This window comes from Propithecus coquereli, unplaced genomic scaffold (genome assembly GCF_000956105.1).
Source record: "Propithecus coquereli isolate 6110/MARCELLA unplaced genomic scaffold, Pcoq_1.0 Scaffold15, whole genome shotgun sequence".
NCBI classification, from domain to species: domain Eukaryota; kingdom Metazoa; phylum Chordata; class Mammalia; order Primates; family Indriidae; genus Propithecus; species Propithecus coquereli.
The window spans coordinates 3,821,741-3,836,995 of NW_012139413.1; the positions used below are offsets into that span (position 1 = coordinate 3,821,741).

General features: G+C 37.4%; 1 protein-coding gene across 2 annotated transcripts in view; it reads right to left on the minus strand.

Moving 5' to 3' along the window:
* PHC3 (polyhomeotic homolog 3 (Drosophila)) overlaps positions 1-10,055 on the minus strand; it is a 73,159-nt gene extending 63,104 nt beyond the window's left edge. Inside the window, exons 1-4 of one of the 2 annotated variants that reach the window (XM_012640179.1) lie at positions 10,014-10,034; positions 7,260-7,425; positions 3,071-3,226; positions 1,792-1,869 (exon numbers count right to left, since the gene is read on the minus strand). In XM_012640179.1, the coding sequence (XP_012495633.1) occupies positions 1,792-1,869; positions 3,071-3,226; positions 7,260-7,425; positions 10,014-10,027 (414 nt within the window). In that variant the 5' untranslated portion in view covers positions 10,028-10,034. Of the gene's footprint in view, positions 1-1,791; positions 1,870-3,070; positions 3,227-7,259; positions 7,426-10,013 lie in introns of both variants that reach the window. The other variant, XM_012640180.1, reaches the window with a different exon arrangement.
* Positions 10,056-15,255: the final 5,200 nt, after the last annotated feature.

Below are 15,255 nucleotides of genomic sequence, written 5' to 3' on the forward strand. Positions count from 1 at the left end.
TCTGTTTCCTCTACTTAATTCTTTTCCCCACCAGCCATTCAAAGGTTCTGGAATACTTCATAATACAATGCTATCTGGTTCAAGACAAGTAGCATTAACAATGTCATAAAAAATAACTTTTGTGACGGTCGCAGACATAAAATCATGAGAGAAAACTGTTTAAAAGAATACCTTTTAATAATGTGAAGGAAAAAAATTCAAAAAACATATCTATATCTATATATATACCCTAACATTATTCCAATATTTCACAGAACAAAGAATTTGTCTATAATTTCTCTGACTAGCCCACAAAATATTTACCACTTCTTTCCTTACTACCATTGTATTAACTAAAGACATCTAACATCAATAACCATAACTACAGTATCAATGCTTAGAGCTAGATTACATGACTTAAATCTTTCATTTTCTTAGTCTAACAACAAGTCACAAGTAATTTTTTAAACTAATTTTGTTCATACTCCAGGATACTCCCATGATAAAAAAGAATTTTTTAAATTAAAAATGACATACCAGTAGCCAAAAAAAATAACTATATGCTGACCACAGCATGTACTTAGCAAGGGCCATACCCTTAGCTCAAGAAATACAGAAGTTCATCTTCAATTCCTTAACAATCTACAAACTATATTCTATAGGAGTCAATTTTACAAAGTATCAAAGTATTACCTGGATTAGGAAAAAAGGACATTACATTATTAAATAATTCAATAGTTCTCAACCAGGGGCAATTTTGCCCCCAAGGAGACATTTTTGCTTGAAACACTGGGGGAAGGAGGAGGGCCACAGCCTGCTTTTATCTAGTACGTAGACATTAGGGATGCTGCTAAACATCCTGTAATGTACATGATATCCCCCCTACACAAAGAATTATCTGGCCCATAATGTCAATAGTGATGAGGTTGAGAAACCTGGGACAAATGATGAAATCTGAATATGAACTATACTTTATCAATGTTAGATTTCCTAAATTTACTAATTTTCCTGTAGCCTCCTAAAACAATAACCTTGTTATTAGGAAATATTCATCAAAGTACTTAAGAATAAAAGAGCATGTTTCAACCACAAATGATTCAGAAAAAAAAAAAGTATATATGAAGAGAGAAAGAATGAGTGATAAAGCAATGGGGCAAAATGCTAACAGTTGGTAAATCTGAGTAGAAGGTATACCAGATTTTTTTTATTCTTGTAATTTGAAATTATATAAAAATAAAAAGGTAAACAAATATTACCATGCCTATAAATTTTTTACCAACGAAACTTTGTACAATTTCCCAGTATATATATGCAAGGTAGCAAAACAGCTTTCTTTTACTCCTTTCTCAAAATAAATTATCCTATCTTGAATAGATACTTGCAAATTTGATCCAGATAAGCTGAAAAGTATAATTTCTAAAACGTGAATTGCACAAAGCTAGGAATGCTTAAATGTGTACCAAGGACATGACGTACTTCAGTATTTCACAGTAAATGCATGGCCAATACTCCTGCATTGTATATTTCAGGATTTCAACACACTGAAAACTGAAATCATTTAGAATCACATAAGATGTGAACATAATCAGTTAGAAAGGATGTATAAGAAATAATACAAAAAGATTTTTAAGATTGAGATTTTTATAAGTTTAACATTAGTTCTGAATTCTTGAACTTCATCATTCCTATTTCTAGGCATTCATTACTTAAGTAGCATGCAACAAATATACAGTAACAGCTGCATAAAAAGTAATAGCTTACTTCTGGAAAACAATAATTTTTTTAAACCAGGAAAAAATTTAGGGCACTTACAGATGTCTGGGACATACTTGACTGCTGCGTGACACTTCCTGTGGGGGATGTAGGTGGTCTTCCACTCGACAAACTTGCCTAAAACAATAAGACCTTTGTAATATGTTGGTAAAAACCTAAAGTTAAAAACTTTCCAGTACCATGATAATACAAAACCACAGCAACAAACATCAAAAGGTCTACGTATGAAACAACTCTCCTAAGGTCAAGATGGCTTAAAGCTCTGGAAGAGGAGAGGAGAGGAGAGGAGGGGAGGGGAGAGAAGAGAAGGGGAGGGGAGGGGAGGAGAGGAAGAGGAAGAGGAAGAAGAAGAAAAAGCAAAAGCGAATGGTAAAAACAGGGGACCCAAAGGATAATCTTACATTAGCTGCACTTATTGTCAGTTTCACTCTATAGGTCTCTGTCATCTTTGAAGTGGAATCACCATGCCAAAATTATGAAAAAGAAACTAGAGCTACATCAAGAGCCAGTGGGTTTCAGTTTCCTAACTCACATCATAATCACGATGTTATTTAAAATTACACTATTAAGAAGCAGCAACAGCTGGGAATCTTTTGATAATAGAAATAAACCTTTATAAACCTTTTTCACCTTCAGGTAGCTGAGATCCTCCTCTGGTGAGATTTAAGATTAAATCTCACAGTTTTATTTAAACAGACAGTACAATAATAATAAAAAACCTTTTTAAAACAAGCCTTTAATCATAAAATCATCCTGGTATCAGTAGGAATAATATGATTGGATTTCAGAAAGATGGATATACATATTTTTGTATAGAAAATTTCTGGAGAGATACATATTAAACTGTTACAGTGGCCACCTCTGAAAAGTGGGAAACACTAGTAAGTGTTTACTTTATTTATGGTATCTACTTTATTTATCTCTTAACAATTTTATATTGTTTGATTTTTTAATAAGTTACTTACATAATTTTAAAAAAACCTTACTTTTGGTTAAAATATAAATATAATTCATGTAATCCTAAGTATTCACTGTTGTACCTAGAATTTTATACCTAAAACCATGCCAGTCGCATAGTATTTCTCCAAGTTGGATAAAAAGCAGTGAGACAAAACCTAGCAACAGAGTAACATAAAAAATATATCCCTTTCTTTTCCCTCAACTTCTATTTGGCAGCCTATTAATATATTTCCTTCAGGAAAAATAATCACAGGACATCTGAGAAGTCTGAAAAAATATCTAATGTGTTTATTTTCAGTAATTATCTGAGATCATATAAACTTTGGCCTCATAAATTCTTAACTTATTTCAGTCTCACCTGCACAGCAGCAAGGCTCTGAAGCTGGGAGCTGCTTAAATGCTGCTGCTGAAGAGCTGCAGTATGCAACATTAAGTGCTGCTGTTGAGCGGCATACATTTGCTGAAGGTACTGAGCAGCTGAGCTGGGGGGCCGATGCAATGCCTGTTGAATTACCTGTGATAAGTCAATTGAATCAATGTCAAGCCATAATCTTAACCCTTTGTCTTAACCATAAAATGCAAGTATAAAAAAAGTAGCAGTTTAAAATTTCACTATTTTAGTATACAATGTCATCAAGCTTATCAAAATCTTTCTCTCCTAGTTACATATCACTAGGATTCACTATCTGTACAAATTAAAACTCCACAGTCAACAATTCACAAAAGGTCCAAATAAGCATTTGAAAAGATCTTCAATCTCACTAGCAGTCAAAAATGTACACATTAAAACAAGATACCATTTTCCAATCATATGTTAAAGATTTAAAAGAATACTACTAAGTGAGGAATAGATACGCTCATACTATCAGAAAGAATTTAAGTTGGTCTAACTTTTTAGGATAAAACTTGGTAGAACTCAGGGATTGGGTATAGAGAGAAATACTTTTATTAATACCATGCAGCCATTACCAATAGTAATGTGGATTGGTGCTGTCCAATACAGTAACCACTAGCCACAAGTGTCTACTGAGCACTTGAGTTTTTAATTTTCAACTGAATTTTTATTAATTTTAATTTTAATGTTAATAGCCACATGTAGCTAGTTGCTACTGTAACACACTGCAGATATACAGATTTTTTTAACAAAAAAATTCCCAAATATATCATTACGTGAAAAGAGGTTACAAAATAGCATATAGAGTACGATACCATTTCTTTATTCAAATATTTGAAAGAATATGCAGGAAACCATTGAAAGATTACTAGTGGGTACCTAGATTACAGGGGATTTTTAGCCTCTGGTTTATATTTTTCTTTTCTTCTGAGACAGTGTCTCGCTCTGCTGCCTGGGCTAGAGTGCACTGTCATAATCATAGCTTACTGAAACCTCAAATTCCTGGGCTCAAGCGATACCCTCCTCAGCCTTCGAGAAGCCAGAACTGTTGTCTCTATACTGGGCTAATTTTTTTTTTTTTTAGAGAAAGGGGTCTCACTATGTTGCTCAAACTGGTCTTGAACTCCTGACCTCAAGCGATCTTCATGCCTCGGCCTCCCAAAGTGCTAGGATTACAGGCATGGGCCACCACATCAGGTTTGGTTTGTGCTATTCTACCAATGTCTGAAAATCTTACAATGAGTAGATATTATATTAATAATCATGTAAAACTATAAAGCTATTTCTTTTTTAGAAAATTACTCAATAATCTTTTTTTTTTTTTTTTGCTTTTTCTTCTTGGTAGAGACGGGGTTTCACTCTTGCTCAGGCTGGTCTCAAACTCCTGAGCTCAAGCAATCCTCCCATCTCGGCTTCCCAGAGTGCTAGGATTACAAACATGAGCTACCATGCCCGGCCAATCATTTTCAAATGTTTTAAAAATTTTTGATATCTTGTATTGTTTCAACATAGAATAAAACTATTCCTACTTTAAAAAATTCCTAAAAAAGTGTTAATTACTGTGAATATTTATTAGTAAACTTAAAAATATGAGACTGAACTTCATAAATAAATAACGAATAGTATTCTAAAAATACCAAAGAAAAATACTATATTTGTCCAAAGCTAAGTCAGACTACATTAGTCCTATACAACCACATCCTAAAATCACATCATACACACTGTATCTCTGAAACAGCTTAGAACCCTAATCTCAGTATCAAACCAGAGTTTTTAAAGAGCTAAAGGAGTAACAGAGCCATAATCCTAGACAGCTTGAGGGTCTAAGTCAGGACATCTTGAGCTACAAAGCCATGAATCCCTTTATCTGAGTTTCAAGAAAGCGTATTTCCATGTGTTGTTTACTTTCATGTGTTCATATCTCATCTCTCCAACTATAGATTGCTATGCCTGCTACAAATTCCTGTCAAAAGATCAATGTGGGCAGGGAATTATAGATCAGCATTAAGTGATTTAGAATTACAACAATATGTCTTTTTTGGTCAGATTCATCTGTACATGTTCTTCTAATTCCACAACAAAATTTTAAAATCAAACTGAGATAATAATCTATCTGACACATATTTTTATCAGAGTGTAGTGATTTTGCTGTTGTTGTTAGCACAGTCTTTCATTAGCATTCAATGCTATACTCATGGCACTGAGTAAATACAAGTTAAAGGTACAGCACATTGTTCTTATTTTGTTCCTCTACAGGAACAAGGAGAGTAAAGAGAATTCACAGGACTGAAAAAGAAAGCTGGAGGATTAAAAAACAACTTAGGTAGTTTGATAAATATTGACTTAATTGCATTTTAGGAGAAGCAATTCTATGTCTCATAAGAACTAGAGTTACTGCTATTTGTGAGATATTTCTACATCTACATATCTCTAGTAACTTTATTTTTTATTAACACAGCCAGCTTAAGTGAACACTAGAGAACAAAATGGCATATTAAAATATCACACCATCTGTATGCTCAAAGATCTAGATACTCTTCCCTGTATCCCTCGCCTCAGAGAAAGGTGAAATACATTAAAAGCACACTCTGCATTTCAGTCAATTTCTGCTGAAATGGCTGGGTCTGCAACAGTTCTGATTCCACTCCACGATGACTTCAGAAAACTAAATCCTAAACCATAAAACAGTTAAATAGCCATTACACTGGGATATTCACCATAGAAAAATGGAGCAGAGGGAGGACTATACACAGACATTTAGGTTGTTTTCAGGGTAGAATGCAACTATGAGGATTACAGAAAAAGAAATCAAGTATAATAGAAATAATAACTCACAGAGTGGTTAAGGGCACAAGCTCTGAAGTCAGAGAACTAGCTATGTGTATTTGGGAAAGTTATTTAGCCTATTTATAACATTTGTTTTCCCATTTGTAAAATGGAGATAATAATAGTATCTACTTCATAGAGAAATGGTGATGATTAAACGAGATAATTAATGTAAAGCATTTATCAAATGTTTGGCACATAGCAATTATTCAATAGGTATTAGCTATTATTATTTATTGGAAACCTGTAATGTGCCCCACACAGTTTTGGATACTTCATTTAATCCTCATAGTAACTAATGAAATAGGTAGTCTCATCTTCATTTTACAGTTTCCTGAGGCAAGGAGATTATGCCTATCACCCAAGGCTACATAGCTCCTAAATGTAACAAAAATGGAATTCGAACAAACGGCACGCCAGACTGCAAGGCTCATGCCCTTTTTATACCATACCATATTGCCCCAACCTCCATTATCATAAAGGCTAACTAACTAAATTTTACTTTCTTGACTAAGTGACCGAGCTTAAGACTTTTCCTGGTTAAATATTCCCTTTCCCCTCTGCCCCTAAGAGCTTTAGAATGAATCCTCCTGCTTAGCGTTCTTAGGTCACCTGGGTTTAAAATGAACCTCTTAACACATCTACAGACCTGACCAGATGTCTCTAAGTCTGTATTTTGGGTTCCAATATAAAATACAAAAACCTAGGGTCATTCTGCATGTTGGGGCTCCAGGTTGAGTGTCTTCACATTGTAGCAACACCTAGAGACCTTCCAATTATCATTTTTCTGACACACAGTCTTATAAGCTATATGCTGAAAAATGTAAGCCCTTTCAATAGTATGATTATTAAATAACTTTGTTGGCTGTTACTGTGGTTTGATTGTGTCCCCCAAAAAGCATGTGTTGGAAATTTAATCTCCCATGTTTTAAGAAGTGGGACCCTTGAGAGGCGATTAGGCCTTAAGGGTTCCAGCCATATGAATGGATTAATCGAAATTATAAAAAGGCTTGAAGCTACAAATTTGATTTCTTGCTCTCTCAACTTCTGCCATGGAAGGTTACAGCAAAAAGGCCCTCATTAGACACTGGCACCTTCATATTGGAGTCTCCAGCATCCAGAACTGTGAGAAATAAATTTCTTTTCTTTATCAATTACCCAGTCTGTGGTATTCTGTTATCCAACACAAAACGGACTAAGACAGCTGTTTTGATTATTAATAATTCTAACTGTACATTTCGGGACATGAAACAATACATGGATCTGACTCAAGCAAAAAGTAACGACATCCTAAGCTTTAGCCTACTCATCATTATAGCTGAAATACCTGTACAGCATGTCGGTCTGAACCACTGTAAACAGAGATCTGTGGTTGCTGCATTCGAGAGGAGGAAGTGGTAATGGTGGTGGTGGTGGTGCTGCTGGTTGTTGTTGACACAGAAGATGTTCCAGGGTTTAGTTCGCTATCCATAGCTGTACTGTGGTCCTTAAATCTAGTAGATAACACAAAGGGTTTGTATTGGTAAAAGTATTGCCATGTGAGCTTTAAAGAATATTCATTCCAAAGAAATAATCAGCAATAGTCTAATAAACTATCCAGGTGAAAATAAAAATTTAAGCAATATCAGAGTACTTCAAAATACTTCTTTATATTCTTTTAACTATACTAATTACAAATTAAAGTCATTCTTATCTATACATTAAAATAGAATGCCTAAGGACTTTTGTTAACTAGCTTGATTTTGGTCACCTTATATACTTTACTTAAAAAATAAGTCATCTTGGCCGGGCACAGTGGCTCACACCTGTAATCCTAGCAGCCTGGGAGGCCAAGGTGGGCGGATCATTTGAGCTCAGGAATTCGAGACCAGCCTGAGCAAGAGCGAGACCCCGTCTCTACTAAAAATAGAAAGAAATTAATTGGACAACTAAAAATATATAGAAAAAATTAGCCAGGCATGGTGGCGCATGCCTGTAGTCCCAGCTACTCAGGAGGCTGAGGCAGGAGGATCGCTTGAGCCCAGGAGTTTCAGGTTGCTGTGAGCTAGGCTGATGCCACGGCACTCACTCTAGCCCGGGCAACAAAAAAGCGAGACTGTCTCAAAAAAAAAATAAATAAATAAGTCATCTTAAAATGTTAAAAAAATAATTTTTTACCTCACACTGGCTTTTCCCCTAATTAGTCTGAAAAACTGTCCACTTCTAATAATTGAGTTGTACTTATGAGCAGATTACCCTGCAGAAACAGAGAAGCAATTGACAGCAACTTCCCATATCCTCACAAAATCTCTTTTTCACAAAGAATTGCTTCGAATTTTTAAAATAGCGTAATTATGTCACTTTCCTCATATATGGACAATAAAGTACACTTTTGTACCAGACTCTCTGGTCTTTTCCCTCCAATATTACAATCTTACTTCACTTGTGTTGTAGTACAAAATTCCACTGAATACAGAATCTGTATGTGAATAAATTCAAACATTTTTAGTCAATTCTAAAGGCCTCAATATTGTTAGAAACCAGAACAGTAGTTTTTGTAGGGTCAGATATGTACCACAATGGTGAAAAGCATATTTGAGATACTGGTTTTATCTGCCTTTTCTTATCATTCTTTTCTTCTGAGAAACAAAATCCCACCCACTTCACATTAGCAGCATTGACAAGAATGTAATAAGAACACTTTCTATTTCACAAAAAAACAAAGGAGTTTGGCACTAATTGCATACACATACACTATTCCCATAAGGTTTACGTACAAATTTTCTTTGTTCTATAGCACGTATGTAAACAGTATTTATATGTTCTGAGGAACCAAGGTTTAAAAAAAACCCTCCACATTTAATAAGAGGAAAATTGAAAGGAAAAATGTGAGGGGTTGGGGGGAACTGACTCCTCACTTCTTTTGATTAGTAAATGATACATACATCTTTATGCTTCTCTGGTATTTTTTTTCAAGCTGTCCTCCAATCATCAAATTGCAGCATTATATGTTAACTGTTCAACATTATACAGAATTAGTGGTAAATAAGGTAAACTTTTTATCAAACTACTGCCTATTACAACACTTCTGTGCTATGCACCAGTGATATGCAAAAGATCAGCTTAAATTGTGGTCTTTTTAAAGTGTTATCCTGCTCAATCAAGCCCCCAAATCCAAACACTATGGTAAACAGTCCTAACAGTAACCAAAAATGGTCACAGAGAATTCAAATTCTAGGCATTAGTCTAAACATTGGTGCATAAAACTGGCCAAACCATCGCATTACATTTTGAGGCCTGGTACAAAAGAACAATTTTAGTAACTCCATCGTCTACGCATATTAATACCTGCAAAATACAGCCAACAGTTCTGGTGCACAAGAGGCCTACCAGGAAACAGTAAGTTTTAGAGTCGCTAACTAAGCATACCATCACACCGACACCCAAGAATGTGGCCCTCTTGGGAAGCATCAACACTGCAGCCAGAGAGCCGAAGGAAAGACCTTCCTTCCTGGGTGTTTTCGGCCTCACCAGACCCGTAGCAGCCCCCGCCACTCTAAGGCCCGCGCTGGGGCACCTCCTCCAGCCCTCCCGCGGGAGGGCAGTGGGCAGCCCCACGTCTCCGGTTCTCCCGCTGAGGAGGAGTTGGGTGGCGCCTGGACAGGAAGGAGGGGAGGACGAAGGAGGCCTGACAGTGCCCGCCCTGCCCTACCCTGCCTCCGCGGGCCCCCAAGCGATCAGCCGTGATAAGGCTGCCCTCGGGTCCCACTTGCAGGGATGACAGCGCCTGAGAAGCCAACCGAGGGTCGTCTTCCAGAAGGCCCTAGCGGCCGGGGTCCTAGGGGTGACCCTGCGTGCAGGGCCCCGCCAATCTGGAACCTGACGGCGGAAGGAGCGCTCCCGCCAGGAGGGTAACTGAACCCTTACAGTTCGTCTCCGCCCCCTGACACGGGCCGAACGGGCTCCTCCACGATAAGGTGACTCTCGAGTATCCTTTTGCCCCCAGTGACCGCGAAAGAGCCCTGAGCTGTCCCCCTGGGGAACGTGTCGCTGCCCTCACTCGTCCCCCGGTTTCGACATCAGTCAGCAGCAAGTCACTCACTCCGCTTCCGCCATCTTCTCTCCTCCATCACTGACATGGGCTGCGCATGCGCCCCCCGGCGGCGGGCGGAGGGGCGGAGTCCGCTCAGCCCCGGGCGCTTGAGGTCACGTGGGATCCTCTGCTTCGAAACCCACTGCCACCTGCGGCCCTCCTCTTTCTGGGAAGGGACCATATTTCTGCAATTTAAGATATTGATGTTTCCTCTCCAACCCCTCGCTTTCTCTTGCCCGGGATCTTCTTCCTCTTGGGGAGGTGTCTGTAAAAGAGATAAAAAGTTCTGCTTAGACTGTTAAATTAAAATTTTGATCCTTGCTCACGGTTGGCCTGAAAAAAAATTTTTTTGAAGGACATCTAAAATATACTAAAGTCTGTGAAAACTTCAGAGTGGTTTGAAACAAAATACCCACGAAGATTCGATATTGGATGCTGAGGTCTCAGAGGGAAAGGAACTGCAGTGCTGCTGGCTGCAGAGCTTGTGGTCTGGGTGCATTGGAGTTTGGGGGTCCCAACCAGTAGTCCCTCTCTCCAGTTCAAAGGTGGTGTTCGGGTGCCGGTGAGTGGGTGGTTAAGGAATCATCTTGATTACCCTGGGGATATCATTTATGTCTTTGATATGAATTTACTGAGCACCTACTGGGAATTACAGACTTAAACACCACAGGGAACAAGCAGGAACAGCCACCAGTTTGCTAATGTCGTTTACTATGTGCCAACTACTGTGAGGTGGGGTAAGACAAACGTATAAAGATGAGTGAAGTTATGAATATAAATATGAAATATTTGTTTATATTCCAAGAAGTCTTAATTCGGGGAGCGGAGTGGGTTTTATGGACATTTGCATGCAGTATAAGAAGTGTTCTAAAACAGATCTGTTAAGTGCTTTGGAAACTTGGAAACTTTAAGTTCTAGGAATAATAAATCTTTACTGCCCTTCACAGAAAAAAAAGGATACTCACCATAAATGATGTCTCTTTTTGCATTTCGTAGAATAGTAGGGTCACACTAATTTCAAGAACTAAGGAATGAAGTATTGATATAAATTCAGTAAAAAGGAAACTGACCATAAGTGATGTATCTTTTTGCATTTCATAAGATAGTGGAGTCACACTAATTTCAAGAACTGAGAAATGAAGTATTGGTATTAAAATGTAGTGTGATCTAATAAAAAGTCTACTTAACCTTAGTAATCCTGTGTTCCAGAATGTGCCTAAGGAAGAGAAAAGAACACTTACTATATAAGCTTAACTTGTCTTTTACCTCCTTTTCCCATCTGATAACATCAGGTTTTTTTAACCTTATTTTACCAGCTGACAGCAATGTCCTTCCTACTACTACTCCTAGAACTCATTGAGAAAGTCTTCTTTGAAGTCTCTGAAGATGTTTAAAAATAAGATACGACTATTTTTTCTTTCTTTCTGACTTGCTCATATGATATCATTGCCATTCACCTCTCAAGAATCAACTGCCCATTGCTATTGCTGAAATTTTGTTTAGAAAAACAAAAGTGAAGGAAACAAAGTCTTAGGCCTAAAGACGGAAAATGCATAATTCAAAGCGAGTATTTGAAATAAATAGGCCAAAATTGTTCTTTTTCATCCTTCTTTCCCTTGAACATTTAAGACCTATATCCCTTAATGTCACCTCATGCAGATTGGCTTCAAACATGAGAACATTTGTTAGGTAAAAGCAGATCAGTATTGCTTTTTAGAAACATTTCAAAACTTGTTATTTATTATAGCAGCTAAAACTTGTATGGCCTTTCATTAAGTGCAGAGCATTTCTACAAAGCTCATTTACAAAAAGCTCATTTGTTGATCTTCACAATAACTCTGTAATATAGTTATCTGCATTCTCATTTAGCACAGAAGTATAGTGAGGCTCGAGGTAATTGTCTATGGTGACTGCTAGCATAAACCAGAAGTGGAGTTCTAATTTATTTTCATCTCCAAATCCAAGTTTTCTTCACTTTCATTCAGCAAGTCACTATATAAAACATTAAGGGAGACAAAGTATAATGAAGGACTACTCTCAAGAAACTTACCGTCACTTACCTGATCTAACAGAAGGAAATATTTTATCTGTCATTTCTTAAGGAAAAGATTTATATGGTATTCTAGCAGGTTGAACTTTCTCAAGTTTGCAGGAAACATTACCTTGGAGAAGTGCTAAGATCCTATTTGATTTTAGAAAACTCTCTCTAGCTTTGTGAAAGATGGATTGGAAAAAAGTGAAACTAGAGACAGTGAGACTAGTTGGGAAACTGTGCATTAATCCCTAGAGAAATGATAAAGAATGGAAGGGAGGGCTAAATTAAAATTTGAGCACATTTCAAGTGCTCAATAGGACCACATGGCCAGTCACTACTAGATTGGACAGTACAGAGAAGAGTAGTTGTGACAGACACTGTGATGGTCCACAATGCTTAACATATTTACTATCTGGCCCTTTACAAAAAATGTTTGCCAACTCCTATTCTAGATCACTGATAACCCTGCCCCATGTCCTTTCAGAGTAGTTAATATAGCACGTATGTTATCCTGGGCCCCAATTGGACTGTGATTGCTTTCATAGGCTCCTATGTAGCTGAGACAAAAAGTCCAGCAGATCCAGATTTAAATAATAGGCTCACTCTTTGCCAAACGAGCCACCTTGGGCAAGTTATATAAGTGATTTAAGTTTTATTTTATAATGTGAAAAAAGTGGGGACAATAATACCTAGCAAGATTGTTGTCAAGTCTAAAAAAGTCCTCTTCTTTTTTTTAAGCTTTTTATCAAAGTCTTCATCTAGATTTGCTCAGTAAATGCTACTGAACATGCCTAATACACAATTACTTTAAATGCTTGTAAACAGAATGAAGGCTTGAATATTTGGATGAATGAGACATAAAATTTCAGTTTATCCTGTAAATTGGAATGACACAATATGTAGATTTGTTTTTTTTAAAGTAATATGGTAAAACCAAATACGTTTACTAAACCAAATAGTATTGCAACTGAAAATGTAATCTCTAGTCCTGCCACTTCTTACCTACTCTTGCAATGGTCAGTATGTTAATCATATGTTTATCAGTCTTATCTTCGCCTGTACACCTGTAGGCAGCACTGTCTGCTGTATCTTCCAGCTGCTGAATAGTGGGAAAACAGGGCATTAAATCTAGAAGGGACCTTAGAATTCATGTGACCCATGCTGAGGGAGGACCCATGGTAAAAGCAGAATTTGAATTCTGACCTTCTATTATCCCTCCCGTCCAGAATTTTTTGCTGTGTGTCACAAGGCCTCACTACCAAGTGTGTAAGTGCTCAATAAACACTTAAAGAGACCGTGTACTCTCATTTCCATTCTGCTTTTATGCTTAGTGTTTGCTTAGCATCGTGGTAGCCTGGGAGAGTTGTTATAAGCAGGGCTTTGGAATCGGACAAAGTGAGACTTGAATCCTGGCTCTGCCACACTTCTGTTCTGTGACCTCTTACAGTCCTGCCAGCTCCACCTACAAGATATAACCTCATCTCTGGCTGCACCACATGCATGAATTCGCCAAAAGACAAATTAAGTCTGACACTTCTCACCACCTCCATCATTATCAGCCTAGGCCAAGATACCATCTCTTTCCTGGACCACAGCAATAGGCCCCTGACAGGTCACCCTGCTTCTATTCTTATTCTCTATAGTCTGTTCTCCATATAGCAGCCTAAGAAATGTAAACCAAATGGTGTCACTATCCTGATCAAACCCCCAGTGGCTTCCCATCACACTAGCACAGAGCCCCAGTTCTGACCAAGGGCCTGTAAGGCCCTCTGTGATTTTCCTTGCTCAGTCTGTTCCAGCCACACTGGCCTCCTAAATTTTCCTCCTTAGCACTTGCTACTTCCCCAATTGCGAATGCCTTTCACACCAGTATCACTTTACCCAGGCCTCTGTTCAAACATCTCCTCAGAGAGCCCTCCCTGATCACCCAACCTAATATGGCCCTCTCTTTACTTCCATTCCCTTATCCCACAAACTTTTCTTCATAGCACTCCAGTGTAACAGACGTTATGGTATATACATATTTGTTTATTTATTTACTATTCCACCAACTTCCAGGTTAAGAAATGTAAACCAAATGAAATTATATAACCTCTCTAATCCTCAGTTTCCTAGTCTGAAAAATGGGGATAATATTTACCACAAAGTTATTGTGGAAATTAAATAAAAAATGCAATAATGTGTATAAACAGAACACAAAAAATGCTCAATAAGCATAACTGAAAGTATTGTTCACATTTTTGTTATTTTGCCACATAATATTATGCTGAAGTAAAGGAAAGTAATCCTTCTATTTCCAAAGGTTATGCATTTTTTTCAAAAATTTTGAGACAGTTTCTACTTATGCTATATTTTAAAATATTTGGCTTCAATATCTGAAAATATGGTTTTTTGGTTTTTGTTTTTAAGACAGGGTCTTGCTCTGTCACCCAGGCTGCAGTGTAGTGTCACAATCATAGCTCACTGCAACCTCAAACTCCTGGGCTCAAAGGATCCTCCCACCTCAGCCTCCCAAGTAGCTGGGCCTACAGGTATTTGCCACCATGCCCAGCTAATTTTTCTACTTTTTGTAGAGACAGAGTCTCACTCTTGCTCAGACTGGTCTCAAACTCCTGTCCTCAAACAATCCTCCTGCCTTGGACTCCCAAAGTGCTAGGATTATAGGCATGAGCCACCGCGCCTGGCCTAAAAATAGATTTTTGTTTGTATGCTCCTACTGTATTAAAATAAAAAGTTTGAAATCAAATCTTAATTGTAATGTCCATCATTGGATGAATGAATAAACAAAATGTGGTATATCCATACAGTGGGATAGTCTTCAGCTATAAAAAAGAATGAAATGCTAAAACATACTACAATGTGTATGAACCCCGAAAATATTAAACCAAGTGAAAGAAGCCAGACATAAAAGGCCACAAACTGTACGACTCCATTTATATTAAATGTCCAGAATAGGCAAATACATAGAGACAGAAAGCAGATTAGGGGTTGCAAGGAAGGTCAAATGGGGAATGACTGTATAACGGGCACAAGGTTTCTTTTGGCGTGATCAAAATGTTCAGGGATTAGATAGCAGTGATAGTTGCACAACAATGTAAATATACTAAAAACTACTGAATTGTATACTTTAAATAGATTAATTTTATGTCATGTGAGTTATTGCTACATAGTGTGTATACTACACGCTTATATGAAACATAGCATGATATACATTGA